This window comes from Adelges cooleyi, unplaced genomic scaffold, assembly GCF_023614345.1.
Source record: "Adelges cooleyi isolate 19-005CV unplaced genomic scaffold, UGA_ACOO_1.1 ACOO_flye_CR_arks_rails_tigmint_CR_PRNA_1, whole genome shotgun sequence".
NCBI classification, from domain to species: domain Eukaryota; kingdom Metazoa; phylum Arthropoda; class Insecta; order Hemiptera; family Adelgidae; genus Adelges; species Adelges cooleyi.
The window spans coordinates 5,050,676-5,066,677 of NW_026095751.1; the positions used below are offsets into that span (position 1 = coordinate 5,050,676).

Below are 16,002 nucleotides of genomic sequence, written 5' to 3' on the forward strand. Positions count from 1 at the left end.
TTTTAACCATGTAATAAATCTGTATTAAAAATAAATGCTTTATGTACAATCATTTGTTGTTAAATCAAATATTTGTGCAACAATATATTAATACTATAATAAGAATATTATGTGCAAAACTTAAATATCCATATCTAGGATATTAGTACCTTTATATGTATGATACATATGCGTTGAACAAAACATGTGTTAATATTAATAAAATATACTAGTGTCCAATTTAACTATTGAATCCTAGCAACTTTTAAGCACACTAAAAAATTGTTTTTGTACTGTTGATTAACGTTGGTAAATGTTTTTGTATGTACTATTTATGAAAAGTAAAAATAAAATATATACATACATAATTTAATAGACAATTAATAATTACACAAAATACGCCATTAAAAAAATATACATTTATAATAATTTTTAAAAAATTAACCGCATTTTTCTTTTATTTCTTTTGTTTGGTATACTTAGGTCCAAAATATTATACTGAATGCCATTGCAAAGCAACAAAACGACACATATGGGCTTTTACGTTCACCAATTCTAGCTAGCTTCCAGAATGTGCCCATTGGCCTAGAAAAAGTAAAAATTATTCATTATTATTTGAATGCACAACATAAACTTCTGAATTATAGCACAAATCAGTTCTTTGTAAATGGATCAAATATAATTTGTATACAAAGCGATTTCAGTGGTTTGAAAATTTTAATCTCTATTAGTGTGTTATTGTTTTTAACAGTTTAGAATTGTTAATACTGTTTTGAAAATCAATTAAGTTTAAAAAAATATGTAAATCATTTTTATATTTACTTATTTTAGTATTATCTACAGAACTAGTATTTATTAATTATGCGAGTTTTAATAAATTGACTTATTTTTATTTGTTTTTTATAACGTCAAACAAAATGCAACGAAAAAAAGTAAGATGCAAAGCTTTCTTTTAAATGAAAAAACTAATATTTAATTTGAAGTAAATAAATAATTATTATTTTAAGCGTTATTATATAGTTTCTACTTACCCCACTTTATTCCGATCGATAATGCTTGGTACTAGTTGACGCAAGTACGTGCAAGTACATATGGACAAAATGATTATGGTTAATAGGCTTTGTAAATTGAATAAGGCCAACTGAAATGTTAAAGTAAATCATGTTAGCTATCAAAAATTCTAGTGGCAATATAAAATATATAAAATGTATTATAACCATAATAGCAACAAAACAATATGGTTCTGACTTGCTTGAAGGTAAAATAAATAATTATATTATAGTTTTTAAATTAATTAATTTACGATTTAAAAAAAATCAATAACATTAGAATTATATTATTTTATAAATAAAATTATGATCATTAATTATTATGGTTTCATTGATAAATGATAATTTAAAAGTTAAAACGTCACTAAAGCCGTTATCACATAAAGTCAAATCATTACTTTGATAAGGTCGATGTAATGTCGGCGCATGCGTATAGGACATTAGGACCTTATGATTTTATAAATTGCATTAGGTTTTTTACTTGTAATATTGTTTTTTCTGTTGAGGACTTAGTAATTTAAAATTTGTACCTAACACATTTTTAAAACCTTGGTTACTGGTACGATCTGTTATGGACTTGAATGGTAAATCAATAAATGTTGTGGTACTCAAAAAAAAAAAATTTAAGGAAGTATCTAGTACACACAATATTATGGTTGGAAATATATTTTTCCATATAAAAAAAACACTAATAACTTTTTATAAAGAAAAACAACAGAACAATACTTATGTACGTAAACCATTAATGCAGATAGATTATTCAAGTTAGAAGTTATGATAAAATAGGATAAATAAACCAAGGTGGATATAAATCCACCTTGTGATAAACGTAAAATACAGCAAAGTGAAATTAAAAACATTTTTAGTGTTATAATAGTGCAAACAAATAGCATGTTATGACATACACTATACTTCCTTGATATTATTATACTATTTCGTGTTATTCATGTTTATTCTAAAGCAACGAATACCTTTACACTGACACGCGTGTTTACAAATATCAGTAAGTACCTATGTTATCTGTCGTTGGAATTGCATATACCTATATTTGTTATAATAATTAATATCGATAATAAGGTTAACTACACTGTACACGCGAAAGCGAAGACGAATGTGTATGTAATAAAAAACTGACAAACGGCCCTAGAAACCTAAAAACAGAAGGGAGAACATTGTATTAGTCAATTTAAATATTTTATTTCTTTACTATAAATAACTACAAGTATTGCTTAAGAGTTTTCCAAACATTTAAAGTACACCTAGAGAACACGTTTAAAAGACTACAATACAGTGATGGTTGAAGTATAATCTGGGTATTTACTATAATAATTGTTCTACTACAATAATTATTATATAGGTTTAATATAACATTAGATTTTATTTCGTAAAAATTATTGGAGGCAATACTGTTTACATTCCTTTGTTTTTCGCGTTCAAGGAGTTATCAAAGACGTTCTATAAAAATAAACAAATGCCGTCCGCCATATGTTTGATAATATTGTGCTGTTATCATTGGCGACTTGCGATTACCCTATCTCTGGAACTTGCAAGTGTAACTTTAAAGGCAATTCTGTTCCCGTATCGTATAACCAAACGTTAAAAAAATCTAATCGTTGAGCTACTTATAAGTTAATTTTTTTTAATCGATGTTTACGAAATGCGATCGAGTTTCTCGTGATACAAGTCTATGGAGACATTGGATGTGTTGAATTTACGATCGGACGAATGTTCGTTCTTAGAGACCGTCTTAGTCGACGTAAGACGTTACGTCGATATTTCCGTTTCGGGAAACAAAAAGTAAATTTATCGTATTGGTTAATTTTCTGTATTCTTAACAAATACAAATCCGTAAATGTTTGTGCCTCAACCTATTTTTATGCATTTTTTACAGGGATATTGTGTTGGTTTTCCCACCATTAAATCCGCGTAAACGCTTTTTAATACATGCATTGATTCAGAGTCAATTTAGAGAGCTGAACTCTTTATCTATTGGAACGAGTTACGGAAGACGCAACGTAATTTATCATTCGTTTATTCAGCCAATGTAAGTCAGTTTATAAATACCTAACAGATCACTAGCTATTTCAGCATACCTTTATTGAAGAATTTTTTGTTTGCTGTCGAGTATTATTTAAGGTTTGATTATTCATCTGATTACATTTTGGAATAAATGCACTTTTTTTTTAACTAAGACACCCATTTTTTTTTATCATTTTGGAGTACATTTTATGCTGATTACGAAACAGAAGTAAAAAATCGGCGACTCCTCTAGCTCTAAAGTTATAGTTACTTGAAATTTGCAAATTTCCATGTATAACAATAGACAGTTGGTGGTGCAGCGGCTTGCCTCTACAGCCGTTAGCCGCCGCACCATACATTTCAGTTTTTCACTTTAGATTCATAATCAATGAAAAAATACTACAAGATGGTAAAAAAGTCGTAAAAAAAGGTGTCTGGTAATGTGGTAATAGTCAAACACTTAAAAGGGACACCTGTCTCTCAGTGTTTTTATGCTTATAAAAAAATTATATGCCGTAAGCTGATAGGCCATTTGTGTACCCAATTGTGTAATCCAATTTTAATTTTGAAACTAGCTATGAATTTGTGATAAACTTTCTGTTGATCCTACTTTTCACATGTTCAGTATTAGTTTTCATCATTCATAAATTTAATTAATTTTAATGGTAAATTATTTTACATTAAAAATGTATTTTTAATAATGTGAAATTTAGGATATAGTTTTGTGATAATATTGCGTATTATCACACATTATAATATCAATATTACAAGTTATTTTAAGTTATAAATTACTAATATTTATTTATTACTATATAAATGGTAATTTGTTAAGAGACATGTATACATTTAATAAGAAACATATAGCTTTTTGGCTACCTATTTACTAATTTTCTTTGTATTAATTTTTTTTTCAACAATGAATTAAATTCATGTTTGTGTATAAATAAAACATAGTAAGGTTGGTCAGAATAACTAAAAAGCTCAAATTGTCTAGTCTAGAGACTAGGTATAAATATTAGTAAATTAGGCATTTTACTTTATTCTAATTGTCTACATTTTACCAAAACATTAATTAATAAAATAATTTTGTTTGTTTAATAGAATTTGCAATACAGAAATGGAACAACCAAATAATGAAAATTGTACTATCGAAATACAACGTCCGTATAGAACACCAATTGAACGAAAAGCTCAGGAAAAACTTTTTCATTTGCTTAAGCCAAAGCAAACTGACAACAATTCAAGGTAATATTAACGGAATTAAGTGTTTAAGATACACAAGGTATATTTATTTAGTTTTTCTTTACATGAATTGATTTATAACATTTACAAAATAACGTTTTATACTACTTAAAAGATTAATATAAAACAAAATTAATGTTACAGGATTACTCCACGTAAGCCAAGCAAAAGACCAGATATTCCTATTTATGTGCCTAAAGCACGACGAGCGTCTAGTCATGATTCCAACATTAAGTCTACTACCTTGTCGTCTTCTGGTTCACCTACCATGAGGAAACCTTGTAAAAATATAATAATATCTCAAATCGATAGCGATAATTCTTTAGTAAAAAAATGTGATAAACGTACTAAATCTAAGTCTGGTCTACCAAGTTCAGAATGTATAAATGAATTAAATCAAGTTAACGTACCTTGTTTTGAAGATAATGAACTGTTATTGCAGAAATCAGAATCCTTAAATAACACAACTATTGTTGATAGATCAATAGAAGTTGCATTGACAGCTAAAACAGAAAACTCTTTAACTGATGAAAAGGTTTTTAGTAGTGATGTAGATGAAATTATTAGTCAAAAGATAGTAGGAAATAAAGAGAACAAATGTTTAGAGTTTTCAAACACGACTTCTGATACGGCAACAAATAATCAAACAAGTGTTCCTGCCTCGATGATCTCAAAAGACTTTCAGTGTTCGTTACCCACAAGCAATATTATACATATTAATAACTCTCACTCACCGGACTTGTGTAATAAAATGTCTGTTGATGGAGATCACCTAATGACTACCGTTTTGGATTTGACTAAAGAAGAAAATATTGGCAATGAGTTGATCAGTGATGACAATACTGAAATTGTTAAAGTTAAAGGCAATATGGAAAAGTTAGATTTTGAATCGAGTGTAATCAATGATCTTTCATTGTTATCGCAGGAACACGAAACACTTTGTCCTAACTACTCTTTAGACGATAGTTTTACCAGTGGAACTATCAGAGATACAGATGAAGAAAGTGTCAATTCAAAAAAAGTTGAAAATTTGAGTGAAATATTAAATAACGAGCAACGTTTAGAATCACCAAAATGCGAATCTCCTATCGTAGAAGAAACATTAGTAAAAAAAACCAAGGAAAAAAAGAAGAAAAAAAAAAAGAAAATTTTAAATGTTGAAGAATGTAGTTGGGAAGATTTATTTGACAAAGAAGATGACTACATTCATCCGTTACTTATGAAAGAAGTAAGATTATATGTATGTTTTGTTAACTTGTTTGTGTAAATATTTTAATTGAAGTGGCATGTCAGTGCTGTAGTATTATAGAAGTATATTTTGTGCGTACTCACCTTCCACTTTTCTATGTATGCCTGTACTCGTAAAGAAAATTTTTTTTATTCTATCCACAGGTTACAATTTTTGTTAAGAGTATAAACATGCATAAAAAAGTAAGAGGTGGTCTTTTTTTTTAAATATATATTTTTTTGATAAAAAAACAAAATTCTTTTTTTGATTTACAGAAAAATAACAGGTTAGGAAAAATTATAGAAGAGTGGTTTTCTATTGAAAAGTTGAAGTCATTAAAAATTATAAATTGTTTTTAGTAAACATTTGTACTATTATTATTTGAATTCTTTTATCTACATTTTGATGGCTATGATTAAGGCTCTTATGCTATATTTTATTTATAGGAGCAGGTTGATTTTAAAAATATGACTTAGTAATATAATCATATTACTAATTGCTCATTTTTTGTTACTTTCAGATAGTCACATCGATGGGTCAAGTTCAAGTGAAGCGAACCGAAGAAGATTATCGTAGTTACCAAACTGTGGAAGAACGTTCTGGCGACGGAGAATGTGTTATAGAGGTCTATGGTTTTTCACCCCAACTCAAAACAGTCGATTTGATGAATCAGTTTGCAGCATTTCGAAGAAAACATTTTGACATCGTCTGGGTAGATGATACACATGCATTGGCCGTATTTGAGAGTCCAAATTATGGTAAGATTGATAGATGTGGTATGCTTTCAATATGTAAATAATAGTTTTTATTGTTTAATCTATTGTAGCTGATCAAGCATTAAACACACCTTTTGCACTTGTGAAAACTAGACCACTTAAAGATGCAATTAGAGAGTCTAAATTAAAAGCTGAAACGATTGCACCACTTCCAGCTACTAGACCTAAGACATGCACAGCAATGGCTAGACGTTTGGTCAGTAGTGCTCTAGGTTTAAGATTAAATGTTACGCCCGAAACATTGAATGCTGAGCGTACATTGTTGGCCAACGCCAAAGGTATTTGTTGAGATTTTTGGAAAATTTATTTAAAGTTTGGTTTACGTGTTAAAAAATTTCTTCACATAGTTTTTCAAAAAGTTGGTTAATACAATAAAACTGCTTAATAATATATATATATATATATATCTCAAACAAATTTGGAATTTACAGATTTATTCATAGAATAATGATGTAAATAAAAAATAAACGTTTCACAATATTTCTTATGAATCTTTTTATACATTTATGTGACATTAAATATTTTAAAGAATTTGATTTTTTAAAAAGCTACTCGGATTTTACTAAGTACATTTAAAAAAAAAAATTTTATTGACTTTAATTATTGATAAAAGGTTTTTGTTGGAAATATTGAAGAATAACTTATTTTTTATTGTCTTTATTTTCCATTTGAAATAAATTTACAAGGAGTTTACCTAAACCTTTAATGGTTGTAGTGTAATATTTCATATAATATTTCAATTAATACATTTAAACATTTTCTTAAAAAAAAAATTCATTGTAAACCGAGCTTTATTTGTTTTTGTTGATAGTGTGTAGAATTAATTGCAATAATTTTGTTTTTTTTAGAGAAAAAGATACGAGATGCTCAGCTAAAGCAAAATATTTGGAATGAAAATATGTGATAAAAGAATGGTTCTAGTTGACAAAATTTTATGACTAAGACATGGTTTATGTTTTGTAAATTATTAGTTTTTATGTACATTTTGTCACTATCCATGATATGTTACTATGTTATTGTTTAAGTAACTATACTTAGCGATGAAATATTTTCTGAATCATTTATATTACTATAATAAGTGATCGGTATTTTATGCACTGTTTTTTATTACGTGTTTGTTATTATATTATAATTATCTGTTATTTTTTGTGTAAAGAGTTTTAGAAAAGATTTCTGAAATTCAAGTAAATTTATGATGACACCATTTGTACTTTTTAATGAGGAATTTAAATGTAACATTTTTATGTTTTATAACTGCCAGTATAGCTACTGCAAAAAGAATTAAAAAAGATTTTAAAAAGTCAATCTTTATTTGTATTGAAGTCTTAATAAGCAGGATACATTTTTAATAAGTAAACATTCTAGTATTTACTTTCAAAAATGCATTGAAAAAAAATAGTTTTTGTTCCACAAAGTACTGAAAAGTATTTCATTTACATATTTCAAATACTGCCCATCCTTGTGTGTTATTAAGGTTTTTTCTTATAAATCATTTATACATTTTCATCACAAATGATTAACTGAACAAATTAAGTTATAAAACAAAAAAAACAGAATGAGAATTTCCTATTATTTGGAATTCACTAATTAAAAAAACAAAAAATTCAAATTTTAAGAAAAATTTAGTTATTAACTCAAATTATTTATTTAAATGCAAATGAAATTATGTATTTTGAATCAAAAAATTAAAATAAAATACAGAAATTTGTATTTAAATTAAAAAAGTATTTGATACATGAAAAACAATTTTAAAGTTTTTAATTCATAATTTATTACTGTTTGCTATTAAAATAAAAATTGAATAGGTCTGATTACTGAACTCGAATGTACCTATCTATTCGTTCCGTTTTACAGTAAAATAAAAATTATTGTTCCCAATAATTATAAAAAAAATGTATTTCTCACAAAAAAATTATTTTAAAAATTATTCTCACCATGTCTTCTAATAAAGTCCTCCAATACCAAGTTCGACACACACGTTGACTACATGTCTTAATCAAGTTGAATTAAATTTGAATGATCTACTTTAACCGTAAGAAACTTATTCGTTAAAGGAAGAAAACATTATTTGATATAATTAGTTTTTACTATCTAGGTACAGGCATGCTTATAAATGTATTTGAAAGCATATATAGTGAATCCACTGGCTACGTAATATTGGGCCTGTTAGAACTTAAATCAAAATCAAACTTATTTGGCTTGTAACAGGATTTAAGACAATTGATTAAGACTTTGTGTAAAATTATTTGAGTTGTTAAATCTCGCACTGCTACAGTTTCATACGAGTTTCTTAAGTAGATTATGTCTGTACAGAACTATGGGCGGCAAACGTTAAAGAACATGTATCAGTGTTAAAGACAGTGGTTAGTGAATATTATTAATTAAACTTAAGATAAAGAGTATTATTAAAGGGTATTATTTACTCTATTATTGTAAATTTGAATTTTGCAATAGCTCTAACGTCATAAATGTAGTATTGTTAACATTCCTTTTATAAAGTAATTACAGTCCTATTTCTAGTTTCTAATTTCTATGAAATAAAAAAAACTAGTTCAAACTTCCAAAGTAATTAGGTATTCTTTTCCTAGTTCCTACAAAATATAAACTCGTTACTTACCCCATTCCTTTTAAATAAATATAGTTACAATAATAATTAATGTAAATTATTCCTTAGTATTTTGGAACAAATCTATTTTATGGGCAAAACGTTTTGATTTTTTTGTACTAAATAGTTTTTTTAGATTTTTCTGGTCGCCTGTCACACTTAAAAAATAAGCCACTTGATTAAAAACTAATTGCAAAATTATTAGTAATTCATTAATTAAATCTAGAGTTATAGCTAAAAAACTATTAACAACGTCGTTTCTTCAAAGTGTACCAATAACTAATTGGACGTTTTGAAAATGGGTTTATATGTATTTTTTTCTATAGGTATACGAATTTAATCTTAAGACTGATAAAACATTTATTTTACCGCTTTTTCGATAAATTTTTAACAATAACAACGAAACACATAGACAAGTATAATTGTTTGAATTTTTTATGGTAAATTAACCACTAAATATGTTTGGATAGGTTTCAAAATAAAAAGACGCGTTTTTCAATATTATTATTAATATAGGTACCTATTATAAACATATAAGTACTATATAGAAATTATTAATTAAAAAGGAAAATATATAAAAATCTAAAGAAAAAGAATACATACTTTTTTGTTCCTAATCCTAACAAACAAAATATCCTATTGATATATAAAAAATACATTTAAAAAACAAATCTTACACTAAATTAAAGTACCATTGTAGTTGGATTTTTAACATAGGTAACTTTTTTTTATAATAGTTTAAAAATCCGATTGTTTAATTGTAATTTTTTATTAAATGTTTATTCAAACAGTATTTGCATTAAATCTAATTTAATAAATACATCAAGTTTATTTACAATATATTAATACGTGTATTATTTATGTATTAGAAGATGTTATTTTTACTGATCGTTTTTAAATTTTGGATATTACAAAAATATAGGTAGGTATACATGATATTTAACTTTCAAACGAAAGTGGCATATGTTAATTTTTAAACTGACCTTACTACAAGGCTATACTAACTTACTCGGTAGTAGTATTTGAACCGGAAGTACTCATATCAGAATTTCTACGAACCGCTTACAGTTGTCATAGTTATTGTCATAGACCATAACAACTAAGTTTCCGTTAGATCTATAATAATACACATAGGTATGAATAGTTTTTGTGAAGAAATTATTTTGTTTTAAGATTTATATTTGTCGTTTACTTTCTAATATTTATTTTGTAAAAATGTAATACTTGAGTATGTATTGTATTTTGAGTAAATCGATATTGAAACAGTGTTGAGTTTTGGACTCGGGGGAGGTGTTGGATTAATCGTCTTACCTACAGTAATGTATTTTTTGTTTTTATGAATTCTGTTAAAAATTATTATTATTTTTATTGTTACTACTATACAGTTCAATAAAATTTGACTTTTTTTGGACAAAAACCAAGGTACACATATTTTTTAAATTGTTATTTGCTGAATCCCGAATCTGTTTCAGAATATTGTTCTAGCATGTCTAAATATTTTTTTTGATTTTATTCAATTTTATCACTTTTATTTATAATAATTCCTGTAGATCTGTGACCTCTCCGTTTCCTCATTGCTTTGATTACATTATGCCTATACTCTACTGTACTAGTCCTCTCGGATAAAATCACTTTCAAATTAACGCTTTGATGCTCATTTGTAAATACAGAACCTTAATTTAAAACTTTCTAACTTTGCTGGTTTATACTGTGCTTGGTTTGGACTGTACTGGCTTGAAAATACTAACTACCAATTTGCATCGAAGCGTTTTTTCGAAAGTGATTTTATCACTTTCAGATTTAAAAATTCCTGTAAACCTGTGACCTCCCCGTCCCCACTATGCCCCGACCCAACTATGCTCCGTCCCCACTATGCCCCGACCCCACTGTACTGGTTTTTTTTAATTTGCTAGACAAAATATGTTAGAAATCTAAATTATGCTGATATTATCTTAGTAGTGTAATTAGAGTATGATATAACGGATTATGAAGGCCTCTTTATTACTTTGTTGAATAATTAAGCTGCTGCTTTGATATGTTGATGATGTGAATTCATAAATATTTGACACCAGTTGATTATAATATTATGGAAAGGAATAAGAGCGTCGCAAAATTACATCGTCTGTGAAATTCAAAGTTTCCCTTTCGGTATTACAATATGTACATTTTAAAAAATCGGACAAGAGGACAAGAGCTTTAGTCGATTTTTATATAATATTTCATCGTTTTGCAAATATTTTTTAATATTTGATGTTTTTTTGTTATGGCAAGATTTAGTAGTACGCAATGTTAGTAAAATAATCATTTTTGTAGCGTCTACGAGTTCATGTAGGTAACTCTATTTAATAATATTTTTATAAGTCTCGACATGGGAAAAAATAGTTGTGGAGGGGGGGGGGGTTAACCCGAAAGTTTCTTAATGATAAGCGCCCATACCAAATAATAATGTTCAAAGTAGTATGAAAGGATATTTCCCTTATTATAGTACGGTTTAAAATAAATTTACATAATCTCACAAAAAAAAAAAAAAAAAACAATATCGCCTTGTATTTATTGTTTTTACGCTATACACGTAGAAACGCTTTTACATTTTAAACTAACTAGTTAATAGAGAACTGTGAAAAAGGAGGATAGAGTGACCCAATCTTTGAAGGCGATGAAGAAGAATGATATACACATGCAGTGTTAGATTAATTTTAATATTATGGTCAGAAATGGTAGTTTCTCTATTCTTCGCCATAATTTATGTAACGGATCTCTTGTTGCAGACTTGAGTATAAAAATGAATCGAGACTATTCACAGTCGAGTAAACATTTTGTTCCGTTAACTTCCAAAACGAAATTTTCGGAATTGGCTAAACACACTACAACAGCAGGGAGAACATTTTCGGCTGAATCAATAGCTGATAGTGGCTATGCCGAAGACAGAGAAACGAGATTGTTTTTGGAGACTGAACCGGTAGTTCCGGTATTACCGAAAATGCCGGATATAAGTAAATACTTGAATAGGGGCAAAACCGTCAGATGTGGCAACACTTTAAACAACCGCAGTACTATCATTAAAAATTATATGTAGGTATATATAGACGATGTTCTTTAAAAAAAGGTTCTAGGTCAATTCATCAAAAACAATTTCATCTTCAAAACAATTCATCACAAGTAAAAATAAAAAAACGATTTTCGTAAATATATTTTGTTTTTTATCTACTTAAAATAAGTCGTATAATCTAATAAATGTATACAAAATTATATAAACGCAGTAAATTACTATAAAATACAAAATTCAATCGCATATATTTGCACTCGCCAAATATAAGTTGTCATATTAAGTACGTATACTATATAAGTAGTGTCTTTTTTTCATTTTTCTATAAATCAGACGCTGTACACAAAATGTACTTCGTTAGGCAAATTTTAAAAGTTCACCCCATCCACTTTTAAGATATTTAAATTGTATACGACCAATTAACAATCCTACATTAAACTTGTGTGTTTGGAGTATACCTTCATATCGTAGATTTAGATTAAAAAAATAAAAAATCTGTAGTCGCACTTTTTAAACGATGATTTATTTTTTTAAAATGGAATTTATCGCTAACGAGAACAAAAAAGTTGATTTATAAAAATTATTTTTACACATTTCAGACAATTAGTGTGGTAAAGACGGTAAGGTTCAATGAAAATGTGACAAGTGATATATCATTTGTATGTATTTGTGTTTCTTTATTATTTTTTACTTTTGTATTTTATATTAATTTACCGATATTTATATTTTACTAATGTTAGAGTAATAAACAAAATATTAACAAAAAAATAGTGCTTATATTTTTAGTCGGGTTAAGATATACCGCGATGAATTGACCGAAGAATACATTTCTGTACATCTAAACTAGACGAACACAAGTCCAAAAATGACAATTTCCAGGTTATTACAGTTTTTAACAAATTTGCTTAAGCCATACCAACGGAATTCCATTTAACGTTTTTCTTTTATAACTAACTAGGATTATACGAGCGTAGGCTCTAATCTATGTAAATGTAATGTAAATTTAGTTTTTATGCTCTCCAGAAAAATTGGCATAGAGTGATTTACGTTTGTCTGGTTCTGAGATTCAGATCTCATAACCAACTTGAAATTATATGTGGATAATTTTTATAAGTACTTATGTCTTCAGTTTTATGCTGACGTTCCGAATTCATCTTAGAGTCCATCTTTGCAGTGATAGTCACCGTTCCGCTGTCGTAACTATACTGACTGGCTCACTTGTATACTGCCGCTATTTATTAAAGATAAAATACCAGAATTGCAAATACCATGTTCATGTAGAAAGTCTTACACTGGACAAAATAGAAGAGCAATAGAGACAAGGATAAAAGAACACGAAAGAAAAGTCGACTGCAAAAGAATAGACAAATCTGCAGTGTCTAAAAATTGCAGGTGCAGAAAAGGTAGAGCAATATGTTGAGAATGTCATAACAAGCAAGTCAGTCAGTATAGTCTCGACAGCGGAACGGTGACTATCGCTTCAAAGATGGACTCTGCAACGAGTCCGAAACGTCAGCATAAAACTGAAGACATGGGGATACATCCGAAAATTATCCATATACTATTTGAATCCATAAAAGCCTTAACACAAACGCATCTTAAAATATTTGAGTATTAATGTCCAGGAACGAATGTGCTGTGACGCAAAAGATAGACGTGATGATGACCAGAACGTCTTTGCCGCCAGAACGGATTGAGGTGATCAAAATGCCTCAGAGTTATTATCACAAACAGTTGAAGGCGTTCGCGGACGCGATGGACCCCACGCCCATTCACCAATCGTGGATAGAACATATTACGGAAGTGAGTCGGGACCAAACAAACTCTGACTTAAATTAGGATTTTTTTTTAAAATTTATTAAAAATTTCCGTTTTGATTGCTGGACGAGGTCTTCGCTTGGTACCGACTCTAATAAGTTTGTAGGCGTTTACTTATCTCAATTTATATAATGTGTTGCATTCCAGAAATCCAGAACGGTTTGTTGGAAGCGAACCAAAGTGTCGGATGCCATGTTGGATGAAGTTAAAACTGAGTATGCCAAAGTGATGAGAAAATTGCAAAGCGACGGTATTGTCAAACCGATTCCGAGTCCGTACCGTTCACCGGCGGAAGAACCACAGGAAACCCCGATAACTAATAAAGCGTAAGGACAGTCTTAGCCCTAACTTTCTAAGTATTTATACAATCCTGATGAGATGTTCATTTGGTACAGCACTGGGGGTAAAACCGAAAACCACCCCGCTTACTTAAAAAAACGAAAGTTGTTGTCAAAACGTTTGCACACTGCTCATCCAACTACAATTAGCGTGTTACACTTTACCAAACGTCAAGTGCCAAACACTATGATACAAGCTGAAAATTACAAGTAAAAATACAATTTCTTTTGATTTTAAATGTTGAATACACATCGCTAATACATGACTACAGTCACCATCATAATATGATGAAGAAATAAAATATCTAAAAAACCCTTAACTACATAAACTAAATAGTACATTATAGTACATAAACTAAATAGTACATTTTAGCGTATACGCGTATTATTTCGGTAGCAATGCTATCCTCTTCAGCGTTATCAATATACAGTGTTGGGAATTATCTAGATAAAAAATTGTAATTAACATCTTATCTAGATAAAAAAAAGTAAATCATCTTATTATCTTATTTAGATAAACAAATCGGTTATCTGAGGTAATTAATCTAGATAGAAATTGTAACTATTTTTTAAGTTATTTATTCGTGGGTTTTACAAAAACAGGTTTCGGGATCCGACGAAACGCATAATGTAGTCCTAGCCTAAAAATATTAATACACCTAGGTCCTAATGAATAGTGATTAGTGATATAAGAATATATTATTAATACATTGGGGTTGGCTTGTTAGACAAGTCCAATATTCCATTGTAATCCAATGTATTTTAGTCGATTATACAAAACGTCTTTTACCTATTTTTAATAGGTAGAAGTAGATAAGAGTTATATATGTATTATCGTATAAATTATTATTTATATTCGTAGTTCTCGACTACAGTGTTCAGTTTTTATTTAATGTTGATAATATTTTTCCAAAATCCCAACAAAAAAAATGGTCGAAAGTGCAGGTGTTTATTTGAGCAGAATGGTTATAAATTATATTTTACAAATATATATACATGTCACGCGAGTCCTGTATCAGTAACTACATATAGGGTAAAGAGTAAAGACTATAAAAGTAAAATAGTAAATAGTAATACAAGTCCAAAAAACAATGAGCCGTTTCCAAAAAGTTATTTGTATTTTCAATCAAAATAAAATAACAAAACCTTGTAATAAACATTTTAAACATAATGTGGGCTCTCCGTAGTCCGTAGACCGTATGTGGCCAAAACGATAGTTAAGCCTCAAAAAAGAACAATATGTTTATAAATAGTTTCAACCGATAATGAAATGTCCCGTCATCGATTATCGAGTTTGATAAACTCGTATTTACTTTTTATACCTATTTATACTATTACTGTTGCCTACATAAAAGATGACATAAACAGAGTACATGAAAATAATAAATGACAAATGAACAGAGTAGCCATAAATCACGAAATCTAATATAAGGAAAATTTGTTCTTTGACGTAACTGTCCATTTCTTAGTACCTACGTCTTATTGGTTATTAAATTATTCTGTAATCTGTGAAAATACTTTGTTTCACTCATACATTTTCGTATAACATTTTATGAAGGTTAAAATTTAATTTATCTATTTTTTATCTAGATAAAATTGTATTTATCTTTATCTTTTAGCTAAATAAATGTTAAATGAATAATTTAATATCTTATCTAGATGATATATTACTCAATTATCCGTTATCTTATCTAGATAACTTTATAGTTATCTTTTCCCAACACTGTCAATATACTGAGGATTTTATTTCTTTACTATATAAGCGTTGTTTAAGTTTTTTTATAGATCATAATATAACACTAGAACACATTGTATTAAATAATACAACACGTTATTTTTAAGACTCGCAGAATTTTCTCGAGACCTTAAGGATTTGATGGCGACCATTGAACATGATTTTCG

General features: G+C 28.3%; 3 protein-coding genes across 3 annotated transcripts; 2 read left to right on the forward strand and 1 right to left on the reverse strand.

Annotated features, from left to right (window-relative positions):
* On the reverse strand, window positions 1-1,362 carry LOC126833682 (protein kish-A). The gene is made up of 3 exons (XM_050565154.1): window positions 1,197-1,362; window positions 1,011-1,120; window positions 1-564 (listed from the first exon to the last, which is right to left on the reverse strand). The coding sequence occupies exons 1-3, from the start codon at window positions 1,197-1,199 to the stop codon at window positions 459-461; spliced, it is 219 nt and encodes a 72-aa protein (XP_050421111.1). The 5' UTR covers window positions 1,200-1,362; the 3' UTR covers window positions 1-458.
* A 1,203-nt stretch (window positions 1,363-2,565) lies between these two features.
* LOC126847660 (R3H and coiled-coil domain-containing protein 1) lies at window positions 2,566-7,541 on the forward strand. The gene is made up of 7 exons (XM_050588044.1): window positions 2,566-2,825; window positions 2,920-3,072; window positions 4,149-4,292; window positions 4,434-5,517; window positions 6,038-6,275; window positions 6,344-6,571; window positions 7,142-7,541. The coding sequence occupies exons 1-7, from the start codon at window positions 2,716-2,718 to the stop codon at window positions 7,195-7,197; spliced, it is 2,013 nt and encodes a 670-aa protein (XP_050444001.1). The 5' UTR covers window positions 2,566-2,715; the 3' UTR covers window positions 7,198-7,541.
* A 4,139-nt stretch (window positions 7,542-11,680) lies between these two features.
* Window positions 11,681-14,092, forward strand: LOC126835771 (uncharacterized). Its single transcript, XM_050568577.1, has 3 exons — window positions 11,681-11,970; window positions 13,570-13,747; window positions 13,910-14,092. The coding sequence occupies exons 1-3, from the start codon at window positions 11,681-11,683 to the stop codon at window positions 14,090-14,092; spliced, it is 651 nt and encodes a 216-aa protein (XP_050424534.1).
* Window positions 14,093-16,002: the final 1,910 nt, after the last annotated feature.

Bases quoted from the DNA above. Each gene is read 5' to 3' on its own strand.
- LOC126833682 (XM_050565154.1), bottom strand. The intron at 565-1,010 runs GTAAGTAGAAAC...TACTTTTTCTAG, and splicing joins ATCGATCGGAATAAAGTGGG to GCCAATGGGCACATTCTGGA.
- LOC126847660 (XM_050588044.1), top strand. From the start codon at position 2,716: ATGGAGACATTGGATGTGTTGAATTTACGATCGGACGAATGTTCGTTC. The intron at 6,276-6,343 runs GTAAGATTGATA...AATCTATTGTAG, and splicing joins ATTTGAGAGTCCAAATTATG to CTGATCAAGCATTAAACACA. The intron at 6,572-7,141 runs GTATTTGTTGAG...TGTTTTTTTTAG, and splicing joins ATTGTTGGCCAACGCCAAAG to AGAAAAAGATACGAGATGCT.
- LOC126835771 (XM_050568577.1), top strand. From the start codon at position 11,681: ATGAATCGAGACTATTCACAGTCGAGTAAACATTTTGTTCCGTTAACT. The intron at 11,971-13,569 runs GTAGGTATATAT...ATTAATGTCCAG, and splicing joins ACTATCATTAAAAATTATAT to GAACGAATGTGCTGTGACGC. The intron at 13,748-13,909 runs GTGAGTCGGGAC...GTTGCATTCCAG, and splicing joins GGATAGAACATATTACGGAA to AAATCCAGAACGGTTTGTTG.